Genomic DNA, 27,476 nt, shown 5'->3' on the forward strand with positions numbered 1-27,476 from the left:
AATAACACAATATATACTTGTTCCGTGAATTGTAGGTTACAGACCACCAATTCAACCAATGAGCATTTGGAACGTACGCAAAAATAGTCCTACGCAGAAATTACCCCTGTTCCTCATAGTGCTGTGAAAAAAGTTCTCATCTTATTTTAAAAATTTAAACAGTTTCTGAAAGGAAAAACATTTCTGTACATTTTATAGGTGCATTTTGCTTCTTGTGATGTGAAGCCTAATCTCCATAATGATTTTTAAATATACCCCTATCTTGTGAAAACACTGGGATTTCCCATGCTATTTATAGACCCTTCACTTCCGGTGACCAGTACTGCACTGCAAGTCTGCTAACCCCACATGCCATTCTGAGGATTGTGAGCTGACATATGTAGAATCATGCTGATATATAGTCATCTGCAGGTTAAAGTTAAGGTAAAGTCCAGAAAAGCCATTGAATATTGTGAAATTAGCATAGAAGCCTATGGGAAGTGGAATTAGTGGTTTTTAGCCTGTAGGTAATTATCCCCGTCTTTGTAGAGTTGTAACGGCTTGGACGTACGTTAAAATATCAGTGAGCAAGCGCGAATTCAGATTGGTCAATTTGTGTTTTCAAAATGCATTTGAGAAATTAAAAAAAAGATTCAAAGTCTGGACCGTTCAAAATTGATGAAACTGCGGTAAAGTATAGGCCTATTTAAAGATTTTTTTCTGAAAAAAAAAATAAAAGGTATTGCAACCAGTGACCCAAATCCTTTAACAGTATACAGATGCATCAAATTAGAAGGACAATACAATTAATATTACACCATTCAACATCGACACTTGATCATTGGTCCTCGGATCTGTTAAACAAGTACTATCTTAAAGAAGATTGCCGACGCAGTAACGTTTTACTTCTAAGTTTCTACATTTCTTTCAAGAAAATAACACATGGCACGCAATTTCAAATTTTCGATACTGTTTTTTGAACGCCACTAAGTTATCAGTATATGGCCAAACGGGAAACAGAATTTCGATCAAGTGACTTGCTTCCATAGAAGAACATCCATGGGGTCAAAGGTTAAACGCGACTGCGTCAGAAAAAAAAATGTCAATATTTTGATGAGGCATTTGCCTCAATATAGTTACGGCCCAGAACTAGAATATAAGTCAGCTAATTTTTATTATTGTCAAGAATTATAACTACGGTGTTGCTGAATTTGAGAGATATAGATTACGGAATTTAATGACTATATGTACATTGAATTCATGTTTTCATGGTTTATGAAGTTTATGTATTGTCCCTTTGTAGAGAATCGAATAAACTGACGATCGGATTAACCAGAATAAAACCTAAGACTATCCGCACACTCATGAGTTATCAATCAATTTTATTGATCATGTGAATCCTACAGTGAACATGTTAAGTAAACACTCTCTTGGTGTCATAAATTTGAAAATTTGTTGTGCGCTCGATTTTCTGCAAATTGTGTTAGTTCGCGTACTTAAATGAATTCAAAAGTAATAGGAAACGTATATTTTAAGATCATAAAACACAAATACTTGCATTCTCATGAAGTTGTGAAGACAATTTTTTTTCACAAAGTTTGAAGTCATAGACTTGACACGGGCAAACGTACATAAAACTCGTGATACATACTCAGATACTTGAATCATTTTGGCGTTCTATGTTGACATTTATAATACTCACATTGCTTCTCGTACAACATGGGTAAAGGAATTAAAAACTCCTCTATTTTTATCGTCCGTGTGTTGGAAACCCGTCACACAATGTCGGTTAATGTCGCCCACCCAGGGGCGTTCATTCTTAGATCACGGGAAACGAGGCCAGACTGCCATATTGTCATTGTGATTTCGACGTCACATAGCGACAAGCAAGTGATACGGATGAAATCATGAAGGAAACGGTGAGTCAAATTTCTAATAACGCCGAAAAAATACACGTCCGTCTGTGTTGATGTTTAAACACGATAAATTGACAAACGAAACACAAAGAAACAACCCAACACATCTCAGCTCACAGAGTATTAGATTCCAAAGTATCTAAGTAAATTTAGTATTATAATTACCGGTAACACACTTGACCTCCGGCCGAGTGTGTGGGGTGGGGGTATCTCCGTGATGAACATTTGGATTGCCCAATTTGTTTGTTGTTTTAGTTCATTTTTTCACCTTTTATTAAAGGTTTATGCTTAATACCTTAAAAACTGGGTTAATCCATTAGCAGATTTCATGCGCAGAGATGTTGGTCATTTGTATATCCTTGTGTTGTACTATTCCTTTTTAGTTTGATTTTGAAGAATTATCATCGTACTGTTACCGTGGATTTTATTACTTTTGTTGTTGGGGCCCTTCGGAGCTTCAAAGTGTGTTTACGCATGTTGAAGACTTTAAGTTTTTGGTGATCTCTGAAAGTATTTACTATTTTGTGCCCCGTGCAGGTCCGGGTGTTAAAAGAATAGACCTGCAGCAGCGCTAAGCTTGTCGTATAAGGCGACTAAATAGTGCTCAGAAACCTAGCCGGGGGCTAGGCGCTCTGCCCACAGAATGGGGTACCCCTGGCGCGTTACATGCTGGGGTTGTCAGGCTATAATACGGAAAACCTGACCGCAAACCATAGTGGTGCACCGTGTTGGGAAAGATGCCACGTTCCTCGCACGTTAAAGAACCCTGATGTGGTATTCGATAGGAGTAGGAACCTTTGCGCTCCGCCACAGGAGGCTAAATTGCCCTACCTTACCCATCCCCCCTTTTTCCAGTGGCAATCAAAATTTGTCGACCCTATTATCCTTGTGACCCATCCTTTTTTTTTTCATTTCATGTTCATTTTGTCATCCATTTCATGTTCATCGTCTGAATATAGCTGAAATATTGCTGCTCGGACGTTAAACCCCAACAAACAAACAAACAAACAATTTACTATTTTGTATTCAGAAGTCCTTTTCACAAAAAATCTGAAGTGTAAAATAAGTCGTAAGTTATGACGTCATAATAGATCAAATTATTGTGACGTCATAACTTGCGACCGATTTTACACTTACGATGTTTTTGTGAAATCCAGTACAGGTTATTCACTGATGCATTCGTTGCGTTTTACAATACCCGTTCTTTTTTTTTCTTCTTATAGCAATATCTCACAGTGTAAGTATTTGTTTCATTATCCTTTTGTAGACCGGTTATATTAAAGTCTGAAGCATTTTTCTGGGGTAATTTTAAAGAGTTCGAAGTTAATAATAATACACAAGTGTATATCAGTGCTATTACCTCTTCCGGATTTCTTCTGGTGTCCGATCCAGGGGTTATAGAACCCACTTTTTAATTGAAACTTATGCTTATTTAATGCAAAATTTTGGCAAAAAAGAGCAAATGATAAGTTGACCCAAGTCTTTTAATACACTGAACAAGTTTGAGAGATTAACACTGCCTGTATATAAAAACTGACGATGACCGATCTACAGGCCTAAACCCCAAGTTCCGAATATTTCCTTAAGGAAATTGTAAAAATGTGTTATTGTTATTTCTTGTATTAATAATTTCAATGTTAATAATGAGTTTGCTTGATTTTGTATTGAACTAAATTGCTTTCTCAGCATTTATACATGTATATTTTTAACACAAAAAATAGAACATTTTGAATACAAAAAATCTATATCATAAGAAGGGGAAAACTTGGGTTTCTTTGCCTATGAGTGAAAAACACGAGAATGGTGAAGATAGTCAAAGAGGCAACAACCCTACTGGGATGAAATATGTCGGCTCAAGGCCACTCCCACGCAAGTATATGATGGTTGCAACTTTTCCATATAAGACACATACAAAGTGATTAAAATTCAATATCAAGTCTTTAATTATCTTACAGAATATTGAATAGACAAGTATGATAGCGTTTTTAGTTTCTCAAAATCTTGTACAGCTTGATTAATACGCGTTATATTAGCAGATACTACTCATATAGTTGAATTGTATGCATTTCAGCTTTATATATTTGAAAAAAAAATCAGAAAGATACAGTAAACCTGGCTTTTCTAGCAAAGGAATCTGTTTAGAATAAAGATACCAAATTTAAAAGTTATTGTTAGGTTTGTTATCTGGATTTTGATGGTCTATTTCAACTCTTAGTATCACCAAAGCACAAAGTTTCACATATATATATAAGGTTTGTTATCAGAAGCTGTCCTGAATTTTGATGATATATTTCCACTTTCAGTATAACCAAGCACCATGTTTTATTGATAGTAAGACTTGAACTGATTATATCTTGCTAAACATATATCATGAGAAATAACAATTGCCAAATACATGAGCTTTACTTAAGTTCCTTGGTTACTTTGATTATTCAAATAGAAAAAAAAACTAAAATATACTTTTTTTTCCAAATGTCCCAAGTACCGCAAAATACACTCCATAAATAGGAATTATAACTATAAAATTCTTATGAATGCTGTGGAGGACTATGCAAGAAAATGGATAAATCGAGAAGAAGACAATGATTCACTGTCGGAGTAGGTAAAGACTGTGAGGTCTTTATTTTTGAAATGCTTCATCAGTTTTCAAAGACTCCAGTGTAGCAAAAACATGGTCTACTACACACGACAAATATGTTGCCGCACCAGCAGACAAAGCCCAAAGCAACATTGTTTCTGTCTGCAAAACATATTACATCCAATGTTTATTATCGGATGTAGACGTAGAAAACAATTGCTTTTATAAGACCTCTTCTGCTACCACACTCTTCAAAGAAGAGATAGTGGAAAGCCATTAACCCGTTCTATCCTCTTTTTGTCTCTCTACTAAAGACGATATTGTGATCTACCGTCTATGTACATGATGCCTAAACTCCACAAGAATTCATACAAACAACGCTACATAGCTGGAACTGCAAAATGTATCACCATCCCTCCTTCAGATGTTTAACTGACATACCACAGCTGTCAAAGGGGGTCTCCAGAGCTACCACGACATTTGTTACTTCTGTAGTGGTATTAATTCAATGTGGATCCTGAAAAATTAGAAAAGTCTTTTGTTAACCCTCAATTCAAGATTAACATCAGAATACAATAACATTAAAGCCTATGATTTTTCAACCCTTTATATTTCTACTCCCCTTACTCATTTAGAATCCCGCCTCAAAAACATTATACACCGTTGTTACTCTAGAAAAGACTGTACGCCTAGGTATAGGTACGTAGTACTTGGTTTCAAAATTACTTTCCAAATATACCGAAGAAGATGTTTCCAGAATGCTGGCATTTTATATCGACAACATATTTGTCCAGTGTGGTGGATGCATTTTTCAACAAATGGTCGGCATTCCAATTGGAACAAATTGTGTTCCTCTTCTCGCTGACCTATTCATTCACTCTTAAGAGGTTGTCTTTAGTCAGATCATTTGATCACAGTTTCTGCTATATAGATAATGTATTACCGTTACACAACCTTAGTTTCGGGGATTTTATACATCGCATCTACCCCCAAAGAACTTGAGATAAATGATACTACAGACACTGTGAAGTCAGCCTCATATCTTGACCTAGGCTTAGATATCGATGGTAAAGGAAAATTATTGACCAAACTTAACGACAGCCGCGATGACTTTTCATTCTGTATTGTCAAATTTCCTTTCACCTGTGGCAACATCCCTTCAGCGTATGGAGTTTTTTTATCACAACTCACACGTCCGTAACCACGCATACTTTTTGTACCGCGCTAAACTTCTCACAATTAGTTTTATGGAATAGGGTTATGTTGCTACAAGATCGAAGTCATTACTACAGTTCTGTGGTCGTCATCATGAACTCGTGGATCGTTACGGTGTATCCATCAGCACCATGAGAACTGATTTGTTCAACGTTTCATAGTTTCCTTTCCCCTTTCGTCTACCCCAGACGTATGAGCAACAGTCGGTGGGTGTTTCTAGAAAAGCAGTGGACACTTACCCTACCGATGCACCTTGTCCGTGATCCAAGGTTTTAGTGGAGTCTGTGATATTTTTTTTTTAAATATTTTTTTAAATATATATATGGCAGAAACAGGTACATAGTATACACAACATAAAAAAAAACTCCTATACATATATTTAAACATATATTTCATATATGTAGGAGGTATACCTAGGGAAAGGGAACTCTTAAAAATCATTGGAACGTTTGTATTCAACATTTTATATCAATCTTATATAAGCATCTAATTAACTCGGATTCATTTTATTCTGCTTCAAATGAAAGCTTGAGAGGCTTTGGTGAAATTGAATATAATACAAACATATCACTGATTTCATGAGTTATGTCCCTTACCCTAGGTCTACCTCCTTAGGTATCTAGATCCGGGACATACACAATTTGTTGCCATTTGTTTTGTAAAAAATCTTTTTGCTTCCGGGAAACATGCTACAGAATTTTTTCTTAAGTTCATTGATATGTATTTCAAATATTAAAAAAAAATCAACGAAAAACTGTTTTGTTCCCGTACATCTACAATTTTAAATATAATATTTAGCTATCTTCGTAACATGTTTCACTTCTATATATTCTATATGTCTTTTTTTGTTTTTGTTTATAAAACTCTGAACCACATCTCTTGAAGATACATGTATTTGAGTTATTTCAAAACCACATGATTTAAAGATACTAATGCAATCCAGATATTCTAGTTGTACATACATTCATAAAAAATACATATATTAATAAAACTTTCTTTTGTTTCATTACAAAAAGTACATATTTTGGTTTCAATTAGACCACATTTAAAAAGGAAAACATTAGTACTTAAAATTTGATGGAACAATCGATATATCTATATATTGAAAATTTTGTACTTAGTAGTTGTTATTTTTGTTGTTGTTGTTATGTGTGACTGTTTTTGTCCCTGGATTGCGTTCTTTTAAATTCCTCTAGAATCCTAGTTCCCTTGATTACTCTTTTCTATAAACAAACAAGATAATGATTTGAGGTTTTTTAATGACCTTGAATACCAATACAGGCCTCTCTCGTGCGCGGAACAGTTCCGCGGCGTTCCTCATCGGCACTCGTGACTATATTTTGGTTATTTAATTATGCTTTTGTTATTTGAGTTAATCGGTGATAGTCGATAGGCATGCGTGAAATATACTTCGGGAGGTGCAGGAGGTATTACAATAAAAATCTTTATAGGACGGAACGCAAACTATATATAGGCAAATTCATTCTTAAACATTTCAAACAAATTCATTTTACCAAAGAGTAATCAAGGGAACCAAGGTTATAGGGTAATCAAAAGACTGCAATCCAGGGACAAAGACCAGACATGGAAAACAAACACCACAAAGAACACAAAGTAACTAAAATCATACACACAAAGCAACAAAAGCAAATGAGTAACTCGGACTCCACTAAAAACTGGGAGCATGGACCAGGTGCACCGGTAGGGTAAGCGTACTCTTCTTTTCTAGAAACACCCTCGAGTTGCTCATAAAAAGTCAAGTCCGGGGTAGACGAAAGAGTAAAGAAAACTATGACACGATGAACAAATCAGTTTTCATGGCGCAGATGGATACACCTTAACGATCCACGAGTTCATAATCTTGTAGCAACATTACTCTGCTCCAGAAGCCTACTTGTTAGAATTCTAGCGCGATACAAAAAGTCTGCGTAATTTCGGCAAGCTCTGGCATAATGTATGAGTTGTGATAAGTATGACACCATTCCAACCGTCGTTGCAAGAAGATAAAACCATGAAACCAGGCGTTAAATTAGAATTCTGTTATTTTGCAAACATGAATGCATATATCGAAAATCTGACAATTCTTCAGTCTAAATAGTGACTATGGCATTTGAGGTTTCTTGGGTTTAAAAGGCAAATTTAAGACAAATTTGCGCATTTCCATTCTTTTTTTTGTTTGTTTTGAGAATTCGGAGCACTTGTACCTCATATCAATATATTTATTAAGTAAACTAATATAAGTCTTCACTCTTTTTAGGGTAACCTACTCTACAACTCATGTGTGTTCTCAGGAATTGACCGTTAAATATAAAAAAAAATCGTCGTTAGAAAAATTGTGACCCCGGCGTTTAAAACGTAAAACCAGCGTTAGGGGTAGGACACGGTGCTTTTGCAAAGCTAGAGAAAAGATTTCAAAGTCATTATATTAATGATAATTATGATGATCGCAGTATTTTAATGACTTGAATACTACCGACGTAGCCTCTCCCCCCCCCTTAGTGATGGTACCGATAAAGCCTCTATTTGTCTTGCAAACTTGGTATAGTGCCAACGTCGCCTCTATTTGCTCCTCCGTGTCCAACACCTGCAGGAATAGTAACGACGAAGCCTAAATTGTCCGAACCTCATGGATATTACCGACGTAGTTTCGGAGATATACCAATGTAGCATCTATTTTCACCCAACTAAGGGATAGCACTAACGTAGCCTCTATTTGTGCCTCCATCAGTGCAGTACCGATGTAGCCTTTGTCCCTAATCATGGAACATGGTCTCACTAACCACTTCCGGGTCAAATGGCCACACCCCCTATGTAGTACCAAAACACACTGAACCTAAACCTATGCATAGTAAGTGCATTATTTGAGTGTATTCTGATTAAAAGTAGTCAAAATAAAGCTGAGAATGTGTACTTTAAAATCAAATTTGTAATTTACTACAAAAGAGTATGAATATTGTTTACATGTGTGAGTAATTTGCCTACATGCTGTCAGTTAGCAAAATATCTGTATTTTCAGAATTATTTATTAAAGTAAATTTTGTGAAGAAATTCTACAATCATCGTACCATTAGCATCCTGATTTTAAAAGCTTTATTTTCCAAGCTTCGCAATGGTATGCAGCTTTAAGATGTCATTTGTCCTGGGGATTCACAGTGAAACTTTGAAACTACTTTTTTAACATGTAAAGTGATGGAAAGGGGAAGGCACCGAAAAGTAAAACGTAGAGGAGGACTCCAAGGCTCCACACATCGGCCTTCATGGTATTGTATTCCATTCCCATGACAACTTCGGGTGCAGCGTATGGCAGGGTTCCACAGAATTCATCAGATTCGGCGACAACTTCAGAAGCTTTGGCGAAGCCGAAATCGATTAATTTTACGGATCCTTTGAACAAAAGAACATTTTCCATTTTGATATCGGAATGAGCAATTCCATGAGCATGGCAATATTCAACAGCTTTAACGACTTGAGTAAAAACGGAGAGGGTTGCTTCTTGAGACATCAGTCCATTAGTCATGATGTAGTCAAATACATCGCCGAATTCGGCAAATTTCATTACGACGAAGGCAAATTCTTCAGCTTCGATGATTTGAAGGGCTTCGACGATGTTTTCATGTTTTAAGTTTAGGAAAGACTTAAATTCGGTTGTACTTTTAAGAACCTTTTTTATTACAACTTTATCAAAAATGTCGTGGTTTGCAGAGAAAACCTCTTCGGTAATACAAGTAATATCTGAAAATCCTTGGTTATTGAGAAAATCCATGTTTTTTCTTTAAGTTAAAGTGCTGTAGGTATAAATAAAAATAGTACTGCTTGCCACGACCCTAATCTTTTAAATATGGAAACCGATTTTGTGGATGAAACCAAATGACCGATTCGCAAGGGGTGATTTAATAATATTAAAAAAAGCGGCCAGATTAAGAATTCGAAGTAATTTTACACCTGTGTTTAAATGGAGGGTACCTGTATATTGTAAACTAAAGAAAAAAATACAGCAAAAGTCTGTAGTAAATGACAATGGAGACGGTAATGTACTGTAGTTTACTGTAACAATGAATTTGAAATGAGATGCCGTTTATTTACTGTATCAAAGGCACATTCAATGATACAGTAAATAAACGGCATCTCATTTCAAACGAGAATGGCAGTTCAGACTTACTGTAACAGTGAAGAGACTAAATTCGTTGATACGGTAAAATTACGTTATAAGGATTCATACGGTAAAAGGCTACAATGACAATGACACTGGATACGGTAATTTAAGTTAGAGGTGCAGTAAAATTGTAATTGTCCATGACAGTAAATACGGTATGTCCTGGCTATTGTTACAGTTTGGTGTGGTTTACAGTAACTATTAAGATTATGCGTTGGGAAGGGATACGGTAATGATACTTGTACAATAGATACGGTAAAGCAAATGATGTTTACCGTAATCTTTTGATCTTTTAACAGTGAAGAGACTAAATTCGTTGATACGGTAAAATTACGTTATACGGATTCATACGGTAAAAGGCTACAATGACAACAACACTGGATACGGTAATGTAATTAAGGGTGCAGTAAAATTGTAATTGTCCATGACAGTAAATACGGTATGTCCTGGCTAATGTTACAGTAATTGCTGTGGTTACTGTAACAATTAAGATTTTACATTGGAAGAGATACGGTAATGATACTTGTAGACTGGTACAATAGATACGGTAAAGCAAATGAGGTTTACCGTAACTTTTTGACCTTTTAAAAAAATCGAGGAAGTCTCCGTAAGGTCTTCCTCAAATATTTTGTTCTTTAAAGTTGGGCGATAGCAAGGAGTATAGAGTTTGCAGACATTCTGTTGTCAATAGAAGGCTCTAACATTGATGCAATAAGGGCTTTAAGGTTATTGCTGATATTTTTTGGAAAGGAAATGACACGAGAAAGCTGGGCTTGGACCATGCTAGCATTCCACAGTTTCATTTAGTTTCGCAATTTTGGCTAGGGATGAAAAAATAAATAATTGAAAATTGATGGTTGCTATGGTGATTATAAATAAAGATATTATTTTATTTGTTGTTTTTTTCTGAAAAAGTAAACAAAGGCAAGTGTTTGGCTATGTTACATTTATTTTCATTGTTGTAAGGAACTATTTTCAATGGCTGCCTGTCCAACATGTGAAAAGGAAAGTAAGTGAATTTTTTACCCTGTACAAATTGGTGAGTGGAATTGGAGGTAAAATAGCTTAAAATCTAACCGGCGATGCCCATAGGAAATGTGATTATTCAAAAAGCTCATTGTCCAAAGCAAGAAAATCCGAAAAAAAATGTTTGTATTTTTCGCGGGAAATCTGTCATTTTGAAGCTTAAAGTGGGTATATTTTTGTCAGTTTTTATGCATTTTTACATGATTTCTGTGTGGTTTCCATGGTGACATTTATTCTTGTGTTTTTATAAGGTGAGCACTCCATAGTTTTGTAACCTATGCCATATTTTGTTCTGTTTGTGTTTTCCTTATGGCAATTCACTGGTCAAAAAATTGAGAGCCGTGCATACATGTATATATCAAATGAAAGCTAATAAAACAGACTTTTCAATGCATGAACTTATTAGAGAAAAAAATAAAAACACAAGAATAAATGTCACCATGGAAACCACACAGAAATCATGTAAAAATGCATAAAAACTGACAAAAATACGGTATGTCCTGGCTATTGTTACAGTTTGGTGTGGTTTACAGTAACTATTAAGATTATGCGTTGGGAAGGGATACGGTAATGATATTTGTACAATAGATACGGTAAAGCAAATGATGTTTACCGTAATCTTTTGATCTTTTAACAGTGAAGAGAATAAATTCGTTGATACGGTAAAATTACGTTATACGGATTCATACGGTAAAAGGCTACAATGACAACAACACTGGATACGGTAATGTAATTAAGGGTGCAGTAAAATTGTAATTGCCCATGACAGTAAATACGGTATGTCCTGGCTATTGCTACAGTATTGGTGTGGTTTACAGTAACTAGTAAGATTATGCGTTGGGAAGGGATACGGTAATGATACTTGTACAATAGATACGGTAAAGCAAATGATGTTTACCGTAATCTTTTGATCTTTTAACAGTGAAGAGACTAAATTCGTTGATACGGTAAAATTACGTTATAAGGATTCATACGGTAAAAGGCTACAATGACAATGACACTGGATACGGTAATTTAAGTTAGAGGTGCAGTAAAATTGTAATTGTCCATGACAGTAAATACGGTATGTCCTGGCTATTGTTACAGTTTGGTGTGGTTTACAGTAACTATTAAGATTATGCGTTGGGAAGGGATACGGTAATGATACTTGTACAATAGATACGGTAAAGCAAATGATGTTTACCGTAATCTTTTGATCTTTTAACAGTGAAGAGACTAAATTCGTTGATACGGTAAAATTACGTTATACGGATTCATACGGTAAAAGGCTACAATGACAACAACACTGGATACGGTAATGTAATTAAGGGTGCAGTAAAATTGTAATTGCCCATGACAGTAAATACGGTATGTCCTGGCTAATGTTACAGTAATTGCTGTGGTTACTGTAACAATTAAGATTTTACATTGGAAGAGATACGGTAATGATACTTGTAGACTGGTACAATAGATACGGTAAAGCAAATGAGGTTTACCGTAACTTTTTGACCTTTTAAAAAAATCGAGGAAGTCCCCGTAAGGTCTTCCTCAAATATTTTGTTCTTTAAAGTTGGGCGATAGCAAGGAGTATAGAGTTTGCAGACATTCTGTTGTCAATAGAAGGCTCTAACATTGATGCAATAAGGGCTTTGAGGTTATTGCTGATATTTTTTGGAAAGGAAATGACACGAGAAAGCTGGGCTTGGACCATGGAAGTGGCATCTTCGTTTGGAAAGGGGAAGGCACCGAAAAGTAAAACGTAGAGGAGGACTCCAAGGCTCCACACATCGGCCTTCATGGTATTGTATTCCATTCCCATGACAACTTCGGGTGCAGCGTATGGCAGGGTTCCACAGAATTCATCAGATTCGGCGACAACTTCAGAAGCTTTGGCGAAGCCGAAATCGATTAATTTTACGGATCCTTTGAACAAAAGAACATTTTCCATTTTGATATCGGAATGAGCAATTCCATGAGCATGGCAATATTCAACAGCTTTAACGACTTGAGTAAAAACGGAGAGGGTTGCTTCTTGAGACATCAGTCCATTAGTCATGATGTAGTCAAATACATCGCCGAATTCGGCAAATTTCATTACGACGAAGGCAAATTCTTCAGCTTCGATGATTTGAAGGGCTTCGACGATGTTTTCATGTTTTAAGTTTAGGAAAGACTTAAATTCGGTTGTACTTTTAAGAACCTTTTTTATTACAACTTTATCAAAAATGTCGTGGTTTGCAGAGAAAACCTCTTCAGTAATACAAGTAATATCTGAAAATCCTTGGTTATTGAGAAAATCCATGTTTTTTCTTTAAGTTAAAGTGATATAGGTATAAATAAAAATAGTACTGCTTGCCACGACCCTAATCTTTTAAATATGGAAACCGATTTTGTGGATGAAACCAAATGACCGATTCGCAAGGGGTGATTTAATAATATTAAAAAAAAGCGGCCAGATTAAGAATTCGAAGTAATTTTACACCTGTGTTTAAATGGAGGGTACCTGTATATTGTAAACTAAAGAAAAAAAATACAGCAAAAGGCTGTAGTAAATGACAATGGAGACGGTAATGTACTGTAGTACTGTAACAATGAATTTGAAATGAGATGCCGTTTATTTACTGTATCAAAGGCACATTCAATGATACAGTAAATAAACGGCATCTCATTTCAAACGAAAATGGCAGTTCAGGCTTACTGTAACAGTGAAGAGACTAAATTCGTTGATACGGTAAAATTACGTTATAAGGATTCATACGGTAAAAGGCTACAATGACAATGACACTGGATACGGTAATTTAAGTTAGAGGTGCAGTAAAATTGTAATTGTCCATGACAGTAAATACGGTATGTCCTGGCTATTGTTACAGTTTGGTGTGGTTTACAGGAACTATTAAGATTATGCGTTGGGAAGGGATACGGTAATGATACTTGTACAATAGATACGGTAAAGCAAATGATGTTTACCGTAATCTTTTGATCTTTTAACAGTGAAGAGAATAAATTCGTTGATACGGTAAAATTACGTTATACGGATTCATACGGTAAAAGGCTACAATGACAACAACACTGGATACGGTAATGTAATTAAGGGTGCAGTAAAATTGTAATTGCCCATGACAGTAAATACGGTATGTCCTGGCTAATGTTACAGTAATTGCTGTGGTTACTGTAACAATTAAGATTTTACATTGGAAGAGATACGGTAATGATACTTGTAGACTGGTACAATAGATACGGTAAAGCAAATGAGGTTTACCGTAACTTTTTGACCTTTTAAAAAAATCGAGGAAGTCCCCGTAAGGTCTTCCTCAAATATTTTGTTCTTTAAAGTTGGAGTATAGAGTTTGCAGACATTCTGTTGTCAATAGAAGGCTCTAACATTGATGCAATAAGGGCTTTGAGGTTATTGCTGATATTTTTTGGAAAGGAAATGACACGAGAAAGCTGGGCTTGGACCATGCTAGCATTCCACAGTTTCATTTAGTTTCGCAATTTTGGCTAGGGATGAAAAAATAAATAATTGAAAATTGATGGTTGCTATGGTGATTATAAATAAAGATATTATTTTATTTGTTGTTTTTTTCTGAAAAAGTAAACAAAGGCAAGTGTTTGGCTATGTTACATTTATTTTCATTGTTGTAAGGAACTATTTTCAATGGCTGCCTGTCCAACATGTGAAAAGGAAAGTAAGTGAATTTTTTACCCTGTACAAATTGGTGAGTGGAATTGGAGGTAAAATAGCTTAAAATCTAACCGGCGATGCCCATAGGAAATGTGATTATTCAAAAAGCTCATTGTCCAAAGCAAGAAAATCCGAAAAAAAATGTTTGTATTTTTCGCGGGAAATCTGTCATTTTGAAGCTTAAAGTGGGTATATTTTTGTCAGTTTTTATGCATTTTTACATGATTTCTGTGTGGTTTCCATGGTGACATTTATTCTTGTGTTTTTATAAGGTGAGCACTCCATAGTTTTGTAACCTATGCCATATTTTGTTCTGTTTGTGTTTTCCTTATGGCAATTCACTGGTCAAAAAATTGAGAGCCGTGCATACATGTATATATCAAATGAAAGCTAATTATACAGACTTTTCAATGCATGAACTTATTAGAGAAAAAAATAAAAACACAAGAATAAATGTCACCATGGAAACCACACAGAAATCATGTAAAAATGCATAAAAACTGACAAAAATACGGTATGTCCTGGCTATTGTTACAGTTTGGTGTGGTTTACAGTAACTATTAAGATTATGCGTTGGGAAGGGATACGGTAATGATACTTGTACAATAGATACGGTAAAGCAAATGATGTTTACCGTAATCTTTTGATCTTTTAACAGTGAAGAGACTAAATTCGTTGATACGGTAAAATTACGTTATACGGATTCATACGGTAAAAGGCTACAATGACAACAACACTGGATACGGTAATGTAATTAAGGGTGCAGTAAAATTGTAATTGCCCATGACAGTAAATACGGTATGTCCTGGCTATTGCTACAGTATTGGTGTGGTTTACAGTAACTAGTAAGATTATGCGTTGGGAAGGGATACGGTAATGATACTTGTACAATAGATACGGTAAAGCAAATGATGTTTACCGTAATCTTTTGATCTTTTAACAGTGAAGAGACTAAATTCGTTGATACGGTAAAATTACGTTATAAGGATTCATACGGTAAAAGGCTACAATGACAATGACACTGGATACGGTAATTTAAGTTAGAGGTGCAGTAAAATTGTAATTGTCCATGACAGTAAATACGGTATGTCCTGGCTATTGTTACAGTTTGGTGTGGTTTACAGTAACTATTAAGATTATGCGTTGGGAAGGGATACGGTAATGATACTTGTACAATAGATACGGTAAAGCAAATGATGTTTACCGTAATCTTTTGATCTTTTAACAGTGAAGAGACTAAATTCGTTGATACGGTAAAATTACGTTATACGGATTCATACGGTAAAAGGCTACAATGACAACAACACTGGATACGGTAATGTAATTAAGGGTGCAGTAAAATTGTAATTGCCCATGACAGTAAATACGGTATGTCCTGGCTAATGTTACAGTAATTGCTGTGGTTACTGTAACAATTAAGATTTTACATTGGAAGAGATACGGTAATGATACTTGTAGACTGGTACAATAGATACGGTAAAGCAAATGAGGTTTACCGTAACTTTTTGACCTTTTAAAAAAATCGAGGAAGTCCCCGTAAGGTCTTCCTCAAATATTTTGTTCTTTAAAGTTGGGCGATAGCAAGGAGTATAGAGTTTGCAGACATTCTGTTGTCAATAGAAGGCTCTAACATTGATGCAATAAGGGCTTTGAGGTTATTGCTGATATTTTTTGGAAAGGAAATGACACGAGAAAGCTGGGCTTGGACCATGGAAGTGGCATCTTCGTTTGGAAAGGGGAAGGCACCGAAAAGTAAAACGTAGAGGAGGACTCCAAGGCTCCACACATCGGCCTTCATGGTATTGTATTCCATTCCCATGACAACTTCGGGTGCAGCGTATGGCAGGGTTCCACAGAATTCATCAGATTCGGCGACAACTTCAGAAGCTTTGGCGAAGCCGAAATCGATTAATTTTACGGATCCTTTGAACAAAAGAACATTTTCCATTTTGATATCGGAATGAGCAATTCCATGAGCATGGCAATATTCAACAGCTTTAACGACTTGAGTAAAAACGGAGAGGGTTGCTTCTTGAGACATCAGTCCATTAGTCATGATGTAGTCAAATACATCGCCGAATTCGGCAAATTTCATTACGACGAAGGCAAATTCTTCAGCTTCGATGATTTGAAGGGCTTCGACGATGTTTTCATGTTTTAAGTTTAGGAAAGACTTAAATTCGGTTGTACTTTTAAGAACCTTTTTTATTACAACTTTATCAAAAATGTCGTGGTTTGCAGAGAAAACCTCTTCAGTAATACAAGTAATATCTGAAAATCCTTGGTTATTGAGAAAATCCATGTTTTTTCTTTAAGTTAAAGTGATATAGGTATAAATAAAAATAGTACTGCTTGCCACGACCCTAATCTTTTAAATATGGAAACCGATTTTGTGGATGAAACCAAATGACCGATTCGCAAGGGGTGATTTAATAATATTAAAAAAAAGCGGCCAGATTAAGAATTCGAAGTAATTTTACACCTGTGTTTAAATGGAGGGTACCTGTATATTGTAAACTAAAGAAAAAAAATACAGCAAAAGGCTGTAGTAAATGACAATGGAGACGGTAATGTACTGTAGTACTGTAACAATGAATTTGAAATGAGATGCCGTTTATTTACTGTATCAAAGGCACATTCAATGATACAGTAAATAAACGGCATCTCATTTCAAACGAAAATGGCAGTTCAGGCTTACTGTAACAGTTAAGAGACTAAATTCGTTGATACGGTAAAATTACGTTATAAGGATTCATACGGTAAAAGGCTACAATGACAATGACACTGGATACGGTAATTTAAGTTAGAGGTGCAGTAAAATTGTAATTGTCCATGACAGTAAATACGGTATGTCCTGGCTATTGTTACAGTTTGGTGTGGTTTACAGGAACTATTAAGATTATGCGTTGGGAAGGGATACGGTAATGATACTTGTACAATAGATACGGTAAAGCAAATGATGTTTACCGTAATCTTTTGATCTTTTAACAGTGAAGAGAATAAATTCGTTGATACGGTAAAATTACGTTATACGGATTCATACGGTAAAAGGCTACAATGACAACAACACTGGATACGGTAATGTAATTAAGGGTGCAGTAAAATTGTAATTGCCCATGACAGTAAATACGGTATGTCCTGGCTAATGTTACAGTAATTGCTGTGGTTACTGTAACAATTAAGATTTTACATTGGAAGAGATACGGTAATGATACTTGTAGACTGGTACAATAGATACGGTAAAGCAAATGAGGTTTACCGTAACTTTTTGACCTTTTAAAAAAATCGAGGAAGTCCCCGTAAGGTCTTCCTCAAATATTTTGTTCTTTAAAGTTGGAGTATAGAGTTTGCAGACATTCTGTTGTCAATAGAAGGCTCTAACATTGATGCAATAAGGGCTTTGAGGTTATTGCTGATATTTTTTGGAAAGGAAATGACACGAGAAAGCTGGGCTTGGACCATGCTAGCATTCCACAGTTTCATTTAGTTTCGCAATTTTGGCTAGGGATGAAAAAATAAATAATTGAAAATTGATGGTTGCTATGGTGATTATAAATAAAGATATTATTTTATTTGTTGTTTTTTTCTGAAAAAGTAAACAAAGGCAAGTGTTTGGCTATGTTACATTTATTTTCATTGTTGTAAGGAACTATTTTCAATGGCTGCCTGTCCAACATGTGAAAAGGAAAGTAAGTGAATTTTTTACCCTGTACAAATTGGTGAGTGGAATTGGAGGTAAAATAGCTTAAAATCTAACCGGCGATGCCCATAGGAAATGTGATTATTCAAAAAGCTCATTGTCCAAAGCAAGAAAATCCGAAAAAAAATGTTTGTATTTTTCGCGGGAAATCTGTCATTTTGAAGCTTAAAGTGGGTATATTTTTGTCAGTTTTTATGCATTTTTACATGATTTCTGTGTGGTTTCCATGGTGACATTTATTCTTGTGTTTTTATAAGGTGAGCACTCCATAGTTTTGTAACCTATGCCATATTTTGTTCTGTTTGTGTTTTCCTTATGGCAATTCACTGGTCAAAAAATTGAGAGCCGTGCATACATGTATATATCAAATGAAAGCTAATTATACAGACTTTTCAATGCATGAACTTATTAGAGAAAAAAATAAAAACACAAGAATAAATGTCACCATGGAAACCACACAGAAATCATGTAAAAATGCATAAAAACTGACAAAAATACGGTATGTCCTGGCTATTGTTACAGTTTGGTGTGGTTTACAGTAACTATTAAGATTATGCGTTGGGAAGGGATACGGTAATGATACTTGTACAATAGATACGGTAAAGCAAATGATGTTTACCGTAATCTTTTGATCTTTTAACAGTGAAGAGACTAAATTCGTTGATACGGTAAAATTACGTTATACGGATTCATACGGTAAAAGGCTACAATGACAACAACACTGGATACGGTAATGTAATTAAGGGTGCAGTAAAATTGTAATTGCCCATGACAGTAAATACGGTATGTCCTGGCTATTGCTACAGTATTAGTGTGGTTTACAGTAACTAGTAAGATTATGCGTTGGGAAGGGATACGGTAATGATACTTGTACAATAGATACGGTAAAGCAAATGATGTTTACCGTAATCTTTTGATCTTTTAACAGTGAAGAGACTAAATTCGTTGATACGGTAAAATTACGTTATAAGGATTCATACGGTAAAAGGCTACAATGACAATGACACTGGATACGGTAATTTAAGTTAGAGGTGCAGTAAAATTGTAATTGTCCATGACAGTAAATACGGTATGTCCTGGCTATTGTTACAGTTTGGTGTGGTTTACAGTAACTATTAAGATTATGCGTTGGGAAGGGATACGGTAATGATACTTGTACAATAGATACGGTAAAGCAAATGATGTTTACCGTAATCTTTTGATCTTTTAACAGTGAAGAGACTAAATTCGTTGATACGGTAAAATTACGTTATACGGATTCATACGGTAAAAGGCTACAATGACAACAACACTGGATACGGTAATGTAATTAAGGGTGCAGTAAAATTGTAATTGCCCATGACAGTAAATACGGTATGTCCTGGCTAATGTTACAGTAATTGCTGTGGTTACTGTAACAATTAAGATTTTACATTGGAAGAGATACGGTAATGATACTTGTAGACTGGTACAATAGATACGGTAAAGCAAATGAGGTTTACCGTAACTTTTTGACCTTTTAAAAAAATCGAGGAAGTCCCCGTAAGGTCTTCCTCAAATATTTTGTTCTTTAAAGTTGGGCGATAGCAAGGAGTATAGAGTTTGCAGACATTCTGTTGTCAATAGAAGGCTCTAACATTGATGCAATAAGGGCTTTGAGGTTATTGCTGATATTTTTTGGAAAGGAAATGACACGAGAAAGCTGGGCTTGGACCATGCTAGCATTCCACAGTTTCATTTAGTTTCGCAATTTTGGCTAGGGATGAAAAAATAAATAATTGAAAATTGATGGTTGCTATGGTGATTATAAATAAAGATATTATTTTATTTGTTGTTTTTTTCTGAAAAAGTAAACAAAGGCAAGTGTTTGGCTATGTTACATTTATTTTCATTGTTGTAAGGAACTATTTTCAATGGCTGCCTGTCCAACATGTGAAAAGGAAAGTAAGTGAATTTTTTACCCTGTACAAATTGGTGAGTGGAATTGGAGGTAAAATAGCTTAAAATCTAACCGGCGATGCCCATAGGAAATGTGATTATTCAAAAAGCTCATTGTCCAAAGCAAGAAAATCCGAAAAAAAATGTTTGTATTTTTCGCAGGAAATCTGTCATTTTGAAGCTTAAAGTGGGTATATTTTTGTCAGTTTTTATGCATTTTTACATGATTTCTGTGTGGTTTCCATGGTGACATTTATTCTTGTGTTTTTATAAGGTGAGCACTCCATAGTTTTGTAACCTATGCCATATTTTGTTCTGTTTGTGTTTTCCTTATGGCAATTCACTGGTCAAAAAATTGAGAGCCGTGCATACATGTATATATCAAATGAAAGCTAATAAAACAGACTTTTCAATGCATGAACTTATTAGAGAAAAAAATAAAAACACAAGAATAAATGTCACCATGGAAACCACACAGAAATCATGTAAAAATGCATAAAAACTGACAAAAATACGGTATGTCCTGGCTATTGTTACAGTTTGGTGTGGTTTACAGTAACTATTAAGATTATGCGTTGGGAAGGGATACGGTAATGATATTTGTACAATAGATACGGTAAAGCAAATGATGTTTACCGTAATCTTTTGATCTTTTAACAGTGAAGAGAATAAATTCGTTGATACGGTAAAATTACGTTATACGGATTCATACGGTAAAAGGCTACAATGACAACAACACTGGATACGGTAATGTAATTAAGGGTGCAGTAAAATTGTAATTGCCCATGACAGTAAATACGGTATGTCCTGGCTATTGCTACAGTATTGGTGTGGTTTACAGTAACTAGTAAGATTATGCGTTGGGAAGGGATACGGTAATGATACTTGTACAATAGATACGGTAAAGCAAATGATGTTTACCGTAATCTTTTGATCTTTTAACAGTGAAGAGACTAAATTCGTTGATACGGTAAAATTACGTTATAAGGATTCATACGGTAAAAGGCTACAATGACAATGACACTGGATACGGTAATTTAAGTTAGAGGTGCAGTAAAATTGTAATTGTCCATGACAGTAAATACGGTATGTCCTGGCTATTGTTACAGTTTGGTGTGGTTTACAGTAACTATTAAGATTATGCGTTGGGAAGGGATACGGTAATGATACTTGTACAATAGATACGGTAAAGCAAATGATGTTTACCGTAATCTTTTGATCTTTTAACAGTGAAGAGACTAAATTCGTTGATACGGTAAAATTACGTTATACGGATTCATACGGTAAAAGGCTACAATGACAACAACACTGGATACGGTAATGTAATTAAGGGTGCAGTAAAATTGTAATTGCCCATGACAGTAAATACGGTATGTCCTGGCTAATGTTACAGTAATTGCTGTGGTTACTGTAACAATTAAGATTTTACATTGGAAGAGATACGGTAATGATACTTGTAGACTGGTACAATAGATACGGTAAAGCAAATGAGGTTTACCGTAACTTTTTGACCTTTTAAAAAAATCGAGGAAGTCCCCGTAAGGTCTTCCTCAAATATTTTGTTCTTTAAAGTTGGGCGATAGCAAGGAGTATAGAGTTTGCAGACATTCTGTTGTCAATAGAAGGCTCTAACATTGATGCAATAAGGGCTTTGAGGTTATTGCTGATATTTTTTGGAAAGGAAATGACACGAGAAAGCTGGGCTTGGACCATGGAAGTGGCATCTTCGTTTGGAAAGGGGAAGGCACCGAAAAGTAAAACGTAGAGGAGGACTCCAAGGCTCCACACATCGGCCTTCATGGTATTGTATTCCATTCCCATGACAACTTCGGGTGCAGCGTATGGCAGGGTTCCACAGAATTCATCAGATTCGGCGACAACTTCAGAAGCTTTGGCGAAGCCGAAATCGATTAATTTTACGGATCCTTTGAACAAAAGAACATTTTCCATTTTGATATCGGAATGAGCAATTCCATGAGCATGGCAATATTCAACAGCTTTAACGACTTGAGTAAAAACGGAGAGGGTTGCTTCTTGAGACATCAGTCCATTAGTCATGATGTAGTCAAATACATCGCCGAATTCGGCAAATTTCATTACGACGAAGGCAAATTCTTCAGCTTCGATGATTTGAAGGGCTTCGACGATGTTTTCATGTTTTAAGTTTAGGAAAGACTTAAATTCGGTTGTACTTTTAAGAACCTTTTTTATTACAACTTTATCAAAAATGTCGTGGTTTGCAGAGAAAACCTCTTCAGTAATACAAGTAATATCTGAAAATCCTTGGTTATTGAGAAAATCCATGTTTTTTCTTTAAGTTAAAGTGATATAGGTATAAATAAAAATAGTACTGCTTGCCACGACCCTAATCTTTTAAATATGGAAACCGATTTTGTGGATGAAACCAAATGACCGATTCGCAAGGGGTGATTTAATAATATTAAAAAAAAGCGGCCAGATTAAGAATTCGAAGTAATTTTACACCTGTGTTTAAATGGAGGGTACCTGTATATTGTAAACTAAAGAAAAAAAATACAGCAAAAGGCTGTAGTAAATGACAATGGAGACGGTAATGTACTGTAGTACTGTAACAATGAATTTGAAATGAGATGCCGTTTATTTACTGTATCAAAGGCACATTCAATGATACAGTAAATAAACGGCATCTCATTTCAAACGAAAATGGCAGTTCAGGCTTACTGTAACAGTTAAGAGACTAAATTCGTTGATACGGTAAAATTACGTTATAAGGATTCATACGGTAAAAGGCTACAATGACAATGACACTGGATACGGTAATTTAAGTTAGAGGTGCAGTAAAATTGTAATTGTCCATGACAGTAAATACGGTATGTCCTGGCTATTGTTACAGTTTGGTGTGGTTTACAGGAACTATTAAGATTATGCGTTGGGAAGGGATACGGTAATGATACTTGTACAATAGATACGGTAAAGCAAATGATGTTTACCGTAATCTTTTGATCTTTTAACAGTGAAGAGAATAAATTCGTTGATACGGTAAAATTACGTTATACGGATTCATACGGTAAAAGGCTACAATGACAACAACACTGGATACGGTAATGTAATTAAGGGTGCAGTAAAATTGTAATTGCCCATGACAGTAAATACGGTATGTCCTGGCTAATGTTACAGTAATTGCTGTGGTTACTGTAACAATTAAGATTTTACATTGGAAGAGATACGGTAATGATACTTGTAGACTGGTACAATAGATACGGTAAAGCAAATGAGGTTTACCGTAACTTTTTGACCTTTTAAAAAAATCGAGGAAGTCCCCGTAAGGTCTTCCTCAAATATTTTGTTCTTTAAAGTTGGAGTATAGAGTTTGCAGACATTCTGTTGTCAATAGAAGGCTCTAACATTGATGCAATAAGGGCTTTGAGGTTATTGCTGATATTTTTTGGAAAGGAAATGACACGAGAAAGCTGGGCTTGGACCATGCTAGCATTCCACAGTTTCATTTAGTTTCGCAATTTTGGCTAGGGATGAAAAAATAAATAATTGAAAATTGATGGTTGCTATGGTGATTATAAATAAAGATATTATTTTATTTGTTGTTTTTTTCTGAAAAAGTAAACAAAGGCAAGTGTTTGGCTATGTTACATTTATTTTCATTGTTGTAAGGAACTATTTTCAATGGCTGCCTGTCCAACATGTGAAAAGGAAAGTAAGTGAATTTTTTACCCTGTACAAATTGGTGAGTGGAATTGGAGGTAAAATAGCTTAAAATCTAACCGGCGATGCCCATAGGAAATGTGATTATTCAAAAAGCTCATTGTCCAAAGCAAGAAAATCCGAAAAAAAATGTTTGTATTTTTCGCGGGAAATCTGTCATTTTGAAGCTTAAAGTGGGTATATTTTTGTCAGTTTTTATGCATTTTTACATGATTTCTGTGTGGTTTCCATGGTGACATTTATTCTTGTGTTTTTATAAGGTGAGCACTCCATAGTTTTGTAACCTATGCCATATTTTGTTCTGTTTGTGTTTTCCTTATGGCAATTCACTGGTCAAAAAATTGAGAGCCGTGCATACATGTATATATCAAATGAAAGCTAATTATACAGACTTTTCAATGCATGAACTTATTAGAGAAAAAAATAAAAACACAAGAATAAATGTCACCATGGAAACCACACAGAAATCATGTAAAAATGCATAAAAACTGACAAAAATACGGTATGTCCTGGCTATTGTTACAGTTTGGTGTGGTTTACAGTAACTATTAAGATCATGCGTTGGGAAGGGATACGGTAATGATACTTGTACAATAGATACGGTAAAGCAAATGATGTTTACCGTAATCTTTTGATCTTTTAACAGTGAAGAGACTAAATTCGTTGATACGGTAAAATTACGTTATACGGATTCATACGGTAAAAGGCTACAATGACAACAACACTGGATACGGTAATGTAATTAAGGGTGCAGTAAAATTGTAATTGCCCATGACAGTAAATACGGTATGTCCTGGCTATTGCTACAGTATTGGTGTGGTTTACAGTAACTAGTAAGATTATGCGTTGGGAAGGGATACGGTAATGATACTTGTACAATAGATACGGTAAAGCAAATGATGTTTACCGTAATCTTTTGATCTTTTAACAGTGAAGAGACTAAATTCGTTGATACGGTAAAATTACGTTATAAGGATTCATACGGTAAAAGGCTACAATGACAATGACACTGGATACGGTAATTTAAGTTAGAGGTGCAGTAAAATTGTAATTGTCCATGACAGTAAATACGGTATGTCCTGGCTATTGTTACAGTTTGGTGTGGTTTACAGTAACTATTAAGATTATGCGTTGGGAAGGGATACGGTAATGATACTTGTACAATAGATACGGTAAAGCAAATGATGTTTACCGTAATCTTTTGATCTTTTAACAGTGAAGAGACTAAATTCGTTGATACGGTAAAATTACGTTATACGGATTCATACGGTAAAAGGCTACAAGGACAACAACACTGGATACGGTAATGTAATTAAGGGTGCAGTAAAATTGTAATTGCCCATGACAGTAAATACGGTATGTCCTGGCTAATGTTACAGTAATTGCTGTGGTTACTGTAACAATTAAGATTTTACATTGGAAGAGATACGGTAATGATACTTGTAGACTGGTACAATAGATACGGTAAAGCAAATGAGGTTTACCGTAACTTTTTGACCTTTTAAAAAAATCGAGGAAGTCCCCGTAAGGTCTTCCTCAAATATTTTGTTCTTTAAAGTTGGGCGATAGCAAGGAGTATAGAGTTTGCAGACATTCTGTTGTCAATAGAAGGCTCTAACATTGATGCAATAAGGGCTTTGAGGTTATTGCTGATATTTTTTGGAAAGGAAATGACACGAGAAAGCTGGGCTTGGACCATGGAAGTGGCATCTTCGTTTGGAAAGGGGAAGGCACCGAAAAGTAAAACGTAGAGGAGGACTCCAAGGCTCCACACATCGGCCTTCATGGTATTGTATTCCATTCCCATGACAACTTCGGGTGCAGCGTATGGCAGGGTTCCACAGAATTCATCAGATTCGGCGACAACTTCAGAAGCTTTGGCGAAGCCGAAATCGATTAATTTTACGGATCCTTTGAACAAAAGAACATTTTCCATTTTGATATCGGAATGAGCAATTCCATGAGCATGGCAATATTCAACAGCTTTAACGACTTGAGTAAAAACGGAGAGGGTTGCTTCTTGAGACATCAGTCCATTAGTCATGATGTAGTCAAATACATCGCCGAATTCGGCAAATTTCATTACGACGAAGGCAAATTCTTCAGCTTCGATGATTTGAAGGGCTTCGACGATGTTTTCATGTTTTAAGTTTAGGAAAGACTTAAATTCGGTTGTACTTTTAAGAACCTTTTTTATTACAACTTTATCAAAAATGTCGTGGTTTGCAGAGAAAACCTCTTCAGTAATACAAGTAATATCTGAAAATCCTTGGTTATTGAGAAAATCCATGTTTTTTCTTTAAGTTAAAGTGATATAGGTATAAATAAAAATAGTACTGCTTGCCACGACCCTAATCTTTTAAATATGGAAACCGATTTTGTGGATGAAACCAAATGACCGATTCGCAAGGGGTGATTTAATAATATTAAAAAAAAGCGGCCAGATTAAGAATTCGAAGTAATTTTACACCTGTGTTTAAATGGAGGGTACCTGTATATTGTAAACTAAAGAAAAAAAATACAGCAAAAGGCTGTAGTAAATGACAATGGAGACGGTAATGTACTGTAGTACTGTAACAATGAATTTGAAATGAGATGCCGTTTATTTACTGTATCAAAGGCACATTCAATGATACAGTAAATAAACGGCATCTCATTTCAAACGAAAATGGCAGTTCAGGCTTACTGTAACAGTTAAGAGACTAAATTCGTTGATACGGTAAAATTACGTTATAAGGATTCATACGGTAAAAGGCTACAATGACAATGACACTGGATACGGTAATTTAAGTTAGAGGTGCAGTAAAATTGTAATTGTCCATGACAGTAAATACGGTATGTCCTGGCTATTGTTACAGTTTGGTGTGGTTTACAGTAACTATTAAGATTATGCGTTGGGAAGGGATACGGTAATGATACTTGTACAATAGATACGGTAAAGCAAATGATGTTTACCGTAATCTTTTGATCTTTTAACAGTGAAGAGAATAAATTCGTTGATACGGTAAAATTACGTTATACGGATTCATACGGTAAAAGGCTACAATGACAACAACACTGGATACGGTAATGTAATTAAGGGTGCAGTAAAATTGTAATTGCCCATGACAGTAAATACGGTATGTCCTGGCTAATGTTACAGTAATTGCTGTGGTTACTGTAACAATTAAGATTTTACATTGGAAGAGATACGGTAATGATACTTGTAGACTGGTACAATAGATACGGTAAAGCAAATGAGGTTTACCGTAACTTTTTGACCTTTTAAAAAAATCGAGGAAGTCCCCGTAAGGTCTTCCTCAAATATTTTGTTCTTTAAAGTTGGAGTATAGAGTTTGCAGACATTCTGTTGTCAATAGAAGGCTCTAACATTGATGCAATAAGGGCTTTGAGGTTATTGCTGATATTTTTTGGAAAGGAAATGACACGAGAAAGCTGGGCTTGGACCATGCTAGCATTCCACAGTTTCATTTAGTTTCGCAATTTTGGCTAGGGATGAAAAAATAAATAATTGAAAATTGATGGTTGCTATGGTGATTATAAATAAAGATATTATTTTATTTGTTGTTTTTTTCTGAAAAAGTAAACAAAGGCAAGTGTTTGGCTATGTTACATTTATTTTCATTGTT

General features: G+C 35.3%; 4 protein-coding genes and 1 pseudogene across 4 annotated transcripts; all 5 read right to left on the reverse strand.

Moving 5' to 3' along the window:
- Positions 1 to 8,854: 8,854 nt before the first annotated feature.
- LOC148614113 (testis-specific serine/threonine-protein kinase 3 pseudogene) lies at positions 8,855 to 9,453 on the reverse strand (annotated as a pseudogene).
- A 2,957-nt stretch (positions 9,454 to 12,410) lies between these two features.
- Positions 12,411 to 13,148, reverse strand: LOC148614114 (testis-specific serine/threonine-protein kinase 3-like). Its single transcript, XM_088590410.1, has one exon. The coding sequence runs from the start codon at positions 13,146 to 13,148 to the stop codon at positions 12,411 to 12,413; it is 738 nt and encodes a 245-aa protein (XP_088446536.1).
- Positions 13,149 to 16,095: 2,947 nt separating this feature from the next.
- Positions 16,096 to 16,833, reverse strand: LOC148614115 (testis-specific serine/threonine-protein kinase 3-like). The gene has a single exon (XM_088590411.1). The coding sequence runs from the start codon at positions 16,831 to 16,833 to the stop codon at positions 16,096 to 16,098; it is 738 nt and encodes a 245-aa protein (XP_088446537.1).
- Positions 16,834 to 21,714: 4,881 nt separating this feature from the next.
- On the reverse strand, positions 21,715 to 22,452 carry LOC148614116 (testis-specific serine/threonine-protein kinase 3-like). Its single transcript, XM_088590413.1, has one exon. It carries the CDS (start codon positions 22,450 to 22,452, stop codon positions 21,715 to 21,717), a length of 738 nt encoding a protein of 245 aa, XP_088446539.1.
- A 2,947-nt stretch (positions 22,453 to 25,399) lies between these two features.
- LOC148614117 (testis-specific serine/threonine-protein kinase 3-like) lies at positions 25,400 to 26,137 on the reverse strand. The gene has a single exon (XM_088590414.1). The coding sequence runs from the start codon at positions 26,135 to 26,137 to the stop codon at positions 25,400 to 25,402; it is 738 nt and encodes a 245-aa protein (XP_088446540.1).
- Positions 26,138 to 27,476: the final 1,339 nt, after the last annotated feature.

This window comes from Perna viridis, chromosome 6 (genome assembly GCF_037379345.1).
Source record: "Perna viridis isolate PV_CMFRI_1.1 ecotype Kerala chromosome 6, ASM3737934v1, whole genome shotgun sequence".
In the NCBI taxonomy this organism is placed as follows: Eukaryota; Metazoa; Mollusca; class Bivalvia; order Mytilida; family Mytilidae; genus Perna; species Perna viridis.